We start from the raw sequence: 12,883 nt of genomic DNA on the forward strand, positions 1-12,883 counted from the left end.
CGCATCCCAACTCATACTACGCTGTTGAACCTTCCGCTACTAGCCAGTTAGTCCTTGCTGAAATTCCCAAACCGGTCGGAGAAAGATTGTCCAGAAATGATGAAGCAGAGATTAGAGTGTGGGCAAAACAATACGACAAGTGTGTAAGGCAGCGAAGTGTACGACAAGACAACACAATGGACAGAGCTGGGACACTGCCTCTGAATTTGTATGAAACACAGACATTGCTTAATCCATTAGATTTGCAGTTTGTACTTCCTTGTTTGCAAAGCTCAGTGCCGGGGGAAAGTGCAGAACGTCCAGAGGGTGAGTCTGATGTACAGTCTGCGGAGGTTCTCTCCTGCAATGATCAAAGTGACGAGTACAGCAGCAGCGAAAGTAGAGACAGTGAGAAGACAAAGACTGCTCACCAGAAGAATGAGAGATTTTCTTCAGTCCAGGTGAAGGTATGTGTGTATCCAAACAACGTCAGTCAAGCATTTAATTAATTATACACAGTAGTCTGCAAACAATCACTAGGAATGGGATTTTAGATTTGGTAACTGGGATTTGGACCCAATTTAATCTGGGAACTGGGATTTGGTACCCCCCTTCATGACCCTCTCTTTGGCTGTAATTGTACGACAATATTAGTTTAGTTTCAGATGTTATTGCTTAGTACATGTACATCTAAACATGCAGTTGCAGAAAATATCCATACCCATGGCCAGTCTTAAGAAATTCTAAGAACAAGGTAAAGGAGGGGGGAGCTCCCAAAGAAAAAACGTCCATGAGGGGTATGGATCGTTTCTCAAGCAAGACAATGTGTGAGAAATTAATTACACACATATATGCTTCAGGAAATATCTTACTTGGTAATGCCAACTTTCAGAAAATTTGTAATCCAGAGTGTCAGTGATGTGTCCAGTTCATAAATTTGACATGTTGACACTGGACACATTTTTAAATCTGTTCTTGAACATCACTAACTGTTGGCCAACTGAAAATGGAATTAGTTATAGACAAGTTAAAAAGCTTCAAAAAATTGCCAAAGTTGAAAATTTTGGGGTGTTCCGTACTCAGGGTCCAGATGGGAAAAGCCATACTGCTGGAGCATGCTCGGTTAGCCAATCAGATTCAAGTATTTAGGATTCCAGACTGCTGAGAAGCTGGAGAAAGAAATAAGAAAAGATATTTTCCAAGTCACCAAATTTCAGGTTATTCAGGATTAACATGCACATCTCTACATGACTACATATCTAAACTAAAACCAACATCGTTAAACCGTTAACCCCTACATTAGTCCATATTCCTCCCACAGATTGAATCCTCCCCCTCCCTAATAACTAAAATATCACTATTAACATGTAAATTTGCTTTTTAGATACACTTTACACATGGCTGGTACATACACGTATTAAGTATAGGCAGACTTTGAAGTTTGCCTTCAAAAATAACCCATGACCAGTTCTTGTGATGAAATGAGGACAACTATTCAATGGCAAGAAGTGCTTAGGATAAAAGCAATAGTATACTCTACGTTGTACAGACCACAAAAATATGTAGTAGTTCTAACACTGTAACATCATGTAAGATTTCAATTGACCATTTCATGACAATACAGTACAGGATCATCTATTTGTAATTAAATGCAAACTTAACATTTAAACATGAAACAATTTGTTGTTGTAATTCTCTTCTATTTTTCCATTTGCTTAGTTGTGATAAAACCAGCTTTAAAAATGGAAGTATGTGGAAACAACTTACCTTAAAAATTTAAACTTTAATCATCTTGTTTCATTTGCTGCATCTGTCACTTTGATACAATGCATGTAGAATTCAATGACATAACAGACTGAACTACTAGGAGTAAATTAAAGATCGTTGAAATATACCAATGGCTCATGCTGTCTGGTAAATTCTCGCCACACTGATCCACAACTTTCAGAAAATAAACACTCATAGAAAATTACTTAAGCCTTTCAGCATTTAAAAGTAGATCACAGTTAACAATGGAGGTTTTACATTTCGATGAAGGTAATTTGCACAGTCAAGAAAATACAAATAAATTGTAAATTTTGAAAACTTGGTCAAATTTTGATGATTTCATTTCACAGCGTGAACAATACTGATGAAAGTGAGGGACAGGAAAATGAAATGACAAACTGTCAATTGAAAGTTACATGTATTTCTGAATTTTAGTCTCGGTACAAAACGTGGACCCCTCAATCTGGACCCCCTACTGGAACCCCTTTTGGACCCCATCTGGATCCCTTTTGGATCCCTTCTGGACCCCCTTCTGGACCCCCTTTTGAACCCCCTTCTGAACCCCTTCAGGACCCCCATTTGGACCCCCAGATAAGAACCGGAAGAGTGACCTCACCCGAAAAAGACGACATCTCGGATTTGCGCCCTTTTTTGATCAATTTTGGACGTCGGTCCATCAAGCGGTGTCAGGACCTTCTGGACCACCTATTTTTTCTTCCCGAAAATACGGGCTCTATTTAATCAAAATGTGGCAAAATGGGCAAAATGTGAAGAAATAATGAATTCACGCAGCATAGAAAGGTAGTTTAAAATTAACCTAACTCCGTTAAAAAATCTGTTGTTCTTCAATTAATTTCCATGGCAACCGTTAACCCCGTTTAAGTTCAATGAACTGCCGAAAATAGCGACCATTCACGTTTTTTCGGTAGCTCGGTTAATCGTAATTGATTAATTAGAAATAATCTGCTTAACTCTCACAGTGCGGCCACAGCCATTATATTATTCCAGACACAACGCTGCGTGAATTTATTTATTTCTTCACACCTTGCTCACTGATTAAATAGAATTCATCGCCTTATGTTCTAAGTTCAATTATTTAAATCAGAAGCCCGTATTTTCTAGAAGAAAAAAAAGGAGGTCCAGATGGGGGTCCAGAAGAGGATCCAGTAGGGGGCCCAGAAGGGGTCAAGAAGGGGTCCAGATGGGGTCCAGATAGGGTCCAAAAGGGGGTCCAACAGGGGGTCCAGATTGAGAGGTCCACGTTTTGCACCGACCCTGAATTTTATGGTATGGATTACCCAGCATTTCAGAGCCATTACTGCTAGCTGCCACTTGCTCAAGATTGAAAACAGAACTGCACATAGGCACTGGCATCTGCTAGACTCAGTGGTGGCTGCCATGGATCTGCTACAACCTCACATAAGGGAGCTGGCATCTGCCACTTCCTTGCTGTAGACTAATTAATTAATTGGAATTACTTAATTAAACAAACATTAGAGTTTGTACTGGTGCATTAGGTTCTTAGTTGCATAGTGCCCTAGCAGCTGGCGGCCCAAACCATCCCAATTGAGCACTCTACACTAAACATGGGGGTCACCGAGCTCGTTTTTAGTGTGGAATCCGTAGCACGGAGGGCTGTTGGTATTAGACTATTGGGAAAGGTCCTTCACGTAAACGAAATGCTAGTTCCTGATCGAAAACATGGACTTCAGATGTCAATATTTTCGTCAGCTGGGCACAATATGACTACATACTAAAAGACCGTAACAGAAGTTTATTAAACTTTATGTTCTCAACTCCGTTAACTTTTTGTAGGGGTAGCTGAGGGAGCAGGGTAGGTGAGGCAAGTGGCCCTTTGAAAATACCGAGAAATTGCCTCTTTCTCACTCCCCAGATATTTCTTTGTTTATCTATTGTGTTTTGGACCTTTGCCTATTCCAGGGGGTAGGAGAAAGTAATTTTTCGATTGGAACATCCGAAACAAACACAGCTTCCTCTGTCGTGGTTTTCTTCTAGAGGGCAAAATTCTGTACGCAGAACCAAGACACATGCACCTTACATTAAAGAGTTCGAAATGGTAAGGAATAAGCATCAAGAAGACTCGACCGATGACTTACAAGCAATGATATCGTCCTTTGGGTTGCAAGAAGGTCTGAATCAAAGATCTTGCTGAATACACATGGAATACATGTAAAACAAAACCGTGCTACGGAACATGCGGACAAGTTTAAAATAGCTGTAGACTTCAGTTCTAAGGGCCTACGGTATGAAATATCGCTAGTTCAAACGAATGTATCGTTCACTAAATTAGCATATTCAAGTCACTATTTTTCATGAACACCATCTTTATGTCGTTCACCTGTTTATAACTAAGTAGAGTTTTCTGACTTCACACTTTCCGTCCGGAACCACTCGTTTTTTATAAGGGATTAAAGCTAAAATTAAGGGTGTTTTTAACACGTTGTGTTGTTGCGATGCTAATCTGTTATATATAAAAAAATGAGCGCAGCTTGTTTACCGATGACTAGACAGTTGTTTGATTGCATTATTGTAGTATCACTTGAAAAAAAATGGCAGCTTAATTCTTCAAAGTATAGTGGTTGGAAAAGTGTTGGAAACTGTTGCCAGACCTTTTAGCAGGAGTAAGTAGTATAGTAAAAGATTCAATATCCACACGGCCAAAAGACTTCAGCTATCGATTGCCTTAACTTTCGGTTTCGCCACAATTGGATAAGAGGATTTACAGCGGAGTTAAGAAGGGTGATGGTAATTGTCCAAGGAAACACAGCGCTTCCATAGATACCAGCTGGTCTCACTATACTTAGAGCAGCAGTAGGGATAAATAACACCATGAATGTGAGCAAAGTGAATCTTGTGTCAGCAAGCACCTTCCTCTCTCTTATAGTTAGTCGCTGGGTATAAAGTGAATAGGTGCCGCTTCCCAGCACAGAGCGATTGTATCGAACGACGATCACAGCTGTCTTAATCTTAAGCACCACAAGAGATGTCAAAAGAACCGCTGCCATGAACGCTCTGACGACTGATACAGCACTTGTTGGAATGATCCACTGGACGAAGATGATGAAGAAACACCAATTTAGCCAGCATGTGCCGGCAAGCCAAAGGGCCACTGGAAAAAGCGAAAATATATATATATATATACCGTTTCAGTGGCATTCTCAGGATATATTCATTTTTTATCAGAGGAAACATGTTACTCGTCTCAAAAAGTAGCGATACATTAAGAATACATGATATGTATTCCGATAAACATGCGAGGTATGTCTCCATATAGCTGAGATGCCCACTGAAGGCCACGAGTTTATAAATTTATCATTCGTTACAGTTATTGCTACTTCAGGTTGGAAAATAATTCACTGGCTCTCATTTATACCTCCAATTGGAGAGAGTAACGGTGTCTTGTCTAAGAACACCCAAAAGGTCCAAGAGGATCTCTCCTCCCAACATGACTCACCTCACCAAAATGGGAAGAAAAGCTTCATGCAAACATTACCTTTCTTAGCGTAGTTTGTTCGATATCCCACAGGCTTGCATAACGCAACGCATCGATCTCCAGCAATCAGAACTATATGCAAGAGTGAACAACCAACGCAGAACAAGATGGCAGATTCAGCTACGTTTGTCAAGGACCGTAGCGAGTCACAGGCCACTTGATCGTGGTGTAGAAACATGCGCAGAGCAATGTACAAGGGCTTTGCTACTATGGCAGCTACACAGTCCACCAGTGTGAGGCTACCAATGAGAATGTCATATGGTGTCACGATCAACTGTTTCTTGATCATCGTCACAGTGATGGCCAGGTTGCTAAGTAAAGCGAACGCTGCAGTTGTGCCATTCACCACAGATAAAACGACGTCATTGATATGGTTCTTGGAGCTATTGTCCCACAATATAATTGAAGATGACAAACATTCATTTTCGCCACCATTGCCGGCCATTTCACCAAACTCCTGAAAAAATATATATATATTGTTAGTTCTATGGAATCCTCGCTTCAGTATTGTTTTTCAAATGACTAAGCATTTCTCTTCCCACCAACAACCGTACTAAACATATACCCTATGAAATATTTAGAAATAAAAGTAACTCTTAATAGGCATGAAGACGTTTTACAGAGCTGGAATGTGGGTTTGCAAAACGAAAACTTAAGGGCTATATATATAAAAACCAGATAGATCGCATTACAATTAATAGCTACTAACTAGACACAAGGGTGTCTAGGGGTGCAGATATTGGAAGTGCTGATGGTCGGCAAACTCCGTTTGAAACTAAGGAGGGTAGTAAAAGAGTCCGCGAGGAGAACGGTAGGCCTTGATAATCGTAAAGATCTATTAACCCAAAGAGAGTTCGGCTTTTAAAAGACTACAAAACAGGATTGAGGTTCTAGCGGAAATGGATGTTCAGGGGGTAGAAATCGGGGTTAGAAGATATATGGCAAAATGTTAAGAGCATATATTTATAAACAGGACAGTTAGTGTTAGGTTATTCAATTCAAGAAAGGAAAGAGGTAAAGAAACGGATGTTAAATAATAACCACCACACTCTAGCTGAAGATTTGTTAAGAAAAGCGCCCGTCAAGACAAGAGAAACTACAAGGAGAATAAACCAAAAGAAGCAGAAAAGGGAGCAAAGGAAAATGATAGCAGAAAGCTGTATAACATTACAAGAAGTCTCTGGTAAATCCCGAATCTACAACGATTAAGGACCTAAATGGAAATTCCCTGACAACGATAGAAGAACAACTGAGACGGTGGGCGGAACACTTTAGTGAAACGCCCAACAGAGATGACCCACGCAATCCCCCTCGTCTGGAGATCAACGTACCTGAATTAGACATAAATTCAGACGCAATAACTAGAACTGAAACTTATACAACCAGCAATTGGACAACTGAGACCAGCAAAGCCCCTGGCTGTGATGACATACTGGCAGAGTTACTAAATGCAGATACAGAAACAGCTTCCGGTGTGCTCTTTGTCTTGTTTGAGCGCATATGGCAAGGAGAACAGATTCCGGATGACTGGCGCAGAGAACTTATCGTGAAAATCCCAAAGACGGGCGACACCACCGAATGTACCAATTGGGAGGGGAATAACTCCCTTATCTATGGCGTCTACAGTGTTCACCAGAATCATCCTCACAAGAATTCACCAAACAGTGGACAATCGCCTAATAAAGGAGACCCCTGCCTGCTATCCAGCTCTGGAGCACATCTAAGCGTGGAAACAACTAGATTAAGCAACAACCCACGCAAGTTCGGGTTAACGATCAACAGCAGAAAGATCAAAATGGATGAACAATGGTTGCAAGCGAAACTGCCAAGTAAAAATAGATGGATAGGAGATAGAGAAATTAGACCAGCTGTCCCACCTTGGCAGTGTGATTGATGTGCAGGGAGGTGCAGACGCGGATGTGAAAGCTCGAATTGGCAAAGCTAGGCACTGAGCATTTACATCATTGAAGCCAATATGGAGTTCAAAAAAGATCTCTCTTAAGAACGTTCGCGGAAAAATTTTCCAGCATTGATTTTTTTCTGAGACTTTTACCACTGTAAGATGATGAGTTAGTTATGTCAGAAATGTAAAAAAATGGGTGGTCACCGACTTCGTTTTGGAGAGAACTTGCCCGGAAGAACATCCTCAATTGGAAAAAATCGGGCTTCGTTAGCGAATAAGGCCATAGTGTCTGTAAACCCCAAAATAGTGCAATTAGACCTTTGAAGTGAAATGTTTTTTCTCTACCAGATATTTTTTAAGTGGACCCATTAATTAAGTGAATTTAGTCAACTGGTGAGGTTCCCCAAAGAACAAGTTCGCATTTAGCGACCATAGTTTCACGCGCCTCGCAGCCGCAAGATGGCGGGATTCCATATCCCGTAGACAGAAATCTTGAAATTTTTTAACTTCCCACATTGATTTTTTGTTCATTTTTGGACAATGTGGGGATGATTGTAAATAAAATCTGTTGCTGGAAAGAAAAGTAGAGGACACCGAACGTCCAAAATCGTTAAATCCAAGCAAAGCTATAGCAATGGCCATCTGTCCTATCATTGTTCATTTTATTACATAGCGCGCGCTCTCATGCATGACGTAGCGTGTGAATTTGCGTGCGCAGTAAGGATGCGCAGAAACAACTACACGAACGTCCTTAAGACCAGATTAAAGCTTTACAACTCAAATGTAAAGACGGTGCTCCTTTACGGCTCGGAAAGCTGGAAAACAACTCAGGAAATTGTTAGAAAGCTGAGGGTTTTACCCATAAATGCCTTCTCATTATACTGGGTACAAGATGGCCACAGCAAATAACAAACGTTGAAGTGCGCAACATTTGTAAGCAAGAGGACATCATGGTGAGCTTCACCTGGTGGAAATGGACATGTGTTAATTTAATAAGAAAAGACCCCAGCGACGTTGCTAGAGAAGGTTTGTTTTGGACACCAGAGGAGAAAAGACAACGGGAGAGGCCTAAAACAATCAAGAGGAGGTCATCAGAGAAAAACTTAAATCCATACACCTGACCTGGGGCGAAATGCGGAAGGTGGCACAAGATCATTTACGCTGGAGAGAGACTGTGAAGACCTTTTTTTTTCTGTCGTTGTTGTTGTTTTTTTTGTGTGTGTGAGGGCCTTATGCCTCCCATGGTGCAATGAGGACCGATGATGATGTGAAATTTCAAAATTGCCATGGCAACGTTTGGGGCGATATTTCTCGATACAATAAACAAGTCAAAATATTGTATATATTCTGAAAGTAGATTTTCATTGAAACAGTCGCTCTTTCCGAGAATAAAACAAGATGGATGTTTGCTGTTCGTGTAAGGCTGCGTTCCTTTGGGGTATATTGATCACGATCAGTGATCCAAATCAATCGGATCATGGTACATCAAACGAGGAGCCGAAAAATCGGCGATCAGGGTGGATTCAACGGTTTCTTTAATGTACCATGATCTGAGTGATACTGGATCACTAATCCTGATCCAGATAACCCCTAAGGAAAAGTCACTAGTTGGTAGACAGGGCTCCTTTGATCGCAAAGACCGAAGACAGTCAACAGAGACAGCAAGTACTTCAAATATAACACTCAAGTTTAAGATGCGACGAGTGATGCGGAACTGATTCTTGCGCGTGTTGCGATGTTTACCACTCCACAAAATGTCCATACAATGCATCGTTCTTCCCTTGGTCTTGGCTGGAAAGGGCGAACTGAAAGATGTAGCTGGGGACCCTCAAGAGATGTCGAGGCACAAACTGAACGTCAGACGGGAAATGCCCAAAAGCCAAACAGGTCATAAACAAAACTTTCTCCCAATTCATCACGAAAAGAACGGGTTCACGTCGTATCAGAGAGCGTCTCACTCGTGTTAATACCTTTTACCTGTACGTATGCAAACATTTTGACCAGCTTCTGATTGTTCCAGGCATGTGGATTAAATATAGCAGCATTGTTCCAGGTGTGTTTAATAAACTTTGTTTCCAGCTGCCGCAAAATGTAACGTGAACCGATAAAATGAAGCACGTGATTAGAACTAGTACAGGCGCAAATGGAGTTGGCCCACCAAATCTCTTATCCGAGCACGATGTAGCCTACGTGTAGCCGTACCCATCCCCCTTTATCCTCGGGGGTGGATACGGCTACACGCAGGCTAAGCACGGTTACCTATCCCTTTATTGCATTTTTCGAACATTCAAAAACGTTTCAAAAAAATCATTCGACAACTTTTATTCCTAATGAATGCAAAAATGTTGTTATGTTTTTCAGCAAAAGGGCCCGGCGGAGCTGCACCCAGAGAATGGTACTTTAATTTAGATCGACCACTTTAAATGTATATTTGTCTACCAATATTATGACCTGTAAATTTAAATGTCTCAAAGTGTTACTACATTGAACAAACCACTAAAGTAGAAAAAGTAGATTTCATCGGGTAGAATGCCTGGACATTATTAATTATTCATGACCGGCGAAGCGGCAAATTTGAATGTTTGCGTGTCGTGAAATGCCCTGATTAAGAGAAGAAAGGGTCCAAATTGGCCCAATAGCGTTGATAAAACTTACTGTTCTGGTTTCCAGGAGTTAAAACTTCAACTTTCACGCGCGGCTTTTTGAAGAAGAAGGTTGAATCTTCAATTTAAGCCGTTAAGTAAGTTGATATATGAGGTATAAGGAGTAGCTTTTTGCTCTTGAAAATGGGCAAAAATTGGCCATTTTTTGTATGGGGACCGTTTTCAGAAACAATTTTCAGACCATCTAAACCGGCCTTCCTAATTTTCATGCACGGCAAATGAAAGATGGCTTTTTACTGAAACAAAACCCGTTTCAAATTTGAAAATCGGTCCACAGGAACCTGTAGCTTTTTGAGTTTGAAAACTTCTTGTTGGAGTTGCATTTGAAAATGGCGCGTCTTCGATGGAAGAGCTATTGTCTTAAGCACACGTCTGTATAACAATGGCTGTCAAAACTAAACAATACCCATTCAAGAAAACCACTTGACTGTAACTGAAATATTCATTACCGCGAATTTCAAAAGTATGCTGTCGGCGCAGCTGATACATTCGAAAACCTGTTGCTCAATGAACATGGAAAGCGAAATCGTAAGTGATCGGGAGCTCTTTTCAGAGCTCTTCGAAACCCCGATCCATCCCCTGCTGATCAACATAGTACCTCCGTTCGTCAATGAAAGGAATGGCATATTTCAATTTCAACTGAATGGCGAAGCTCTTTGGAGATGGAGAGAAGTTTGTGGACAGCCGAACACAGTGTTTGCGCTTCTGCAATTAAGTATTCTGCCTCTTGGCTATCGATTGACAGAATCTGCTGGAGAGCGCGTAGGAAAAGCGTTGGCCGAAAGCATCAGGCGGTTTTGGAGAAAGACGCAACACGTCAAAAGCACGACGAAACGGAAAGAGATGCGAGCGGAGACGTGGATTAAGCTGGGAGTGAAACCGGAGGAGATCGCGGAATCACCAAAAGACGTCTTGGCTCACCTCATAGAAGAGAATAGCAACCTTCGCGAGACTGTGGAGGAAAAGGCGGCCGATCTCTACAATAAGATGCGGCAAAGACTAGCCCACTCTGGAAATGACTACACAGAAGTGGGAAAGAAGCAGCAATACAGGCAATTGACACAAATACAGTGAGTAAACTTTAATCAAGTGCTTTAACTATCGTAAACAACTATTGTAAACAATACCTAGGGAAAGCCTTCACACAAATTATGACAAGACCTAAGAACATAGCTACCTACGGTTGTATACATAGGATCATATTGCCCTTTGTTATTTCTTTGCAGAAGGAAAGCCAAAGATGCACTCTGGTTCGGAGAAACATATGGGTTAATGCCCGAGTCCTTGAAGCTCCGGGATAAAACCGGACAGACTCATGACATCAATTTAAAGGGTATTCCAACAGGTAACTAAACTTCAAACACCAATATACGTGTCCCAATATGATTGAAACGCAAACGCAATCTCTTTCTCGGCTAAATTCTAGAAATCCGGCCTTTTCCTGTTATTTTCTAGTTGAGGATGAGCATATTGCGAATCAGTACAAATTTTCCACACAGCGTAGAAGTCGTAGAAGAGCTGATGGCGTCACGCAGTTATTAGTTGTTATAATTTATCGTATTTCCACTTGAGTTAATTTGTCAATGATCTAATTGCCATAAACGATAGAGAATTGGTTAAATTTATCTCTAAAACGGCCATTGGTAATCAGCGAAAGTAGTGACACATCTTCTGGAAATGAACAAGTCATGTGAAACATGTACAATCATTACCTAAGCAGCCTGCAGTCACGCTTTTTATCAGGGATGTTGTGGGTGTTTCAAGGCAAATGAAAAAATATATATCTATACGAACTTACACAAAAAGGAAACATTTTTCATTATTTTTTCCACATACGACGTTTCTGAAGGTTTCTTTGAGCTGGTTGTCGGAAACGAATGACTATACCCGCGTCTTGCAATAATTGTTTACATTCCAACGGCGGATTTTGGGGAAAACTGATGAAAAACACAGGCCAAGCCGGGCTTCTTAAAACCAGAGATATTTTTTGATTTTCAAACAGGTGGATGTATAGTTAACCCGTAGACAGTGTTTTTAAGGCCTTTTATGGACGGTGCCTACTAAATACGAAGGTTTTTGGGCCAGGTTAAGACCTTGGGGAAAAAGTAGATCTTTGCAAGGGCTATCGGAATCCACAAAGAAAAAAGAGGGCAGCCACGCTTTTTTTTCGAGATAATTAGCCTTAAATCTCAACAAAAATGCTGACATCAGCATTTTTCTGAAAATAGAAGGAGAGGATATTTCTTCACAGCTTTCTTTAGATTTCGCCTTTACATACAGAAAAGATCTGAAAACTACATGGTAAATGGTAACATAAAAACCATTTTTGGTATGTTTTTAATAACAAAATCGTTGCAACAGCACTTTTAGCGTCTCTGACAGCCTTCCTCTGTTTCAGCTAAAATACAGTCTAAATATCAGTTAGTGGTTAGCGATATGCTGCTGTTCTGGTGTTCCTGGTTTAAGTACAGGTTCATTTAACTTGATTTGGTCACAGTAGGAAAATTTTGCTTTCAATTTAGTCGTGTACTTAATAGCGTAGTTGATTGCGTCATGTCAACCCAGCGCGCGCGTAGCGCTTAAACCATGCCGGGCGTGATGCGCAGAACGTGTGCGCACTAACAAAAGTAGGCACCGTTCTTAAGTTATAGCCCATAGCAAAATAAGGCGATGTTTTAATCCAATAATTCGCTTTCAACACGTCGTAAAATTTTGCGTGTCTGTTTGATCTCGTTTCGGGCTCAAAACTAACTTCGGTTCATTTTATTTTTCACTCAGTAATACCGCAAAGACCTGAGCTGAATACAAGGATAAAATCCATCGAAAGTAGATTTTGAGCCCAATTGGAGCGAAATCGTTTGTCGCAAAATTCTACCAAAGAAAGCTGTATTAGCAGACACTAACTATGCTTCGTTTCTATTCTTACTAGGACCTATCTATGGGCGAAGTCAAGCGAAATCAATTTTTCGACTTGTGCCATTTATAAGCGATTTTGGTCGATTTTTACAGGCATTCACTCTTAATGATTTTTCTGGCCAGCTGCTTTGCGTGTATTTG

At 40.8% G+C, this 12,883-nt stretch overlaps 1 protein-coding gene across 1 annotated transcript; it reads left to right on the forward strand.

Moving 5' to 3' along the window:
- Positions 1–10,041: 10,041 nt before the first annotated feature.
- On the forward strand, positions 10,042–11,061 carry LOC145495870 (uncharacterized). The gene has a single exon (XM_081475459.1). The coding sequence runs from the start codon at positions 10,292–10,294 to the stop codon at positions 10,898–10,900; it is 609 nt and encodes a 202-aa protein (XP_081331585.1). The 5' UTR covers positions 10,042–10,291; the 3' UTR covers positions 10,901–11,061.
- The last annotated feature ends 1,822 nt before the right edge of the window (positions 11,062–12,883 follow it).

This window comes from Orbicella franksi, chromosome 8, assembly GCF_964199315.1.
Source record: "Orbicella franksi chromosome 8, jaOrbFran1.1, whole genome shotgun sequence".
NCBI lineage: Eukaryota > Metazoa > Cnidaria > Anthozoa > Scleractinia > Merulinidae > Orbicella > Orbicella franksi.

Excerpts from the sequence above, each read along its gene's own strand:
- LOC145495870 (XM_081475459.1), top strand. The coding sequence starts at position 10,292 with ATGCTGTCGGCGCAGCTGATACATTCGAAAACCTGTTGCTCAATGAAC.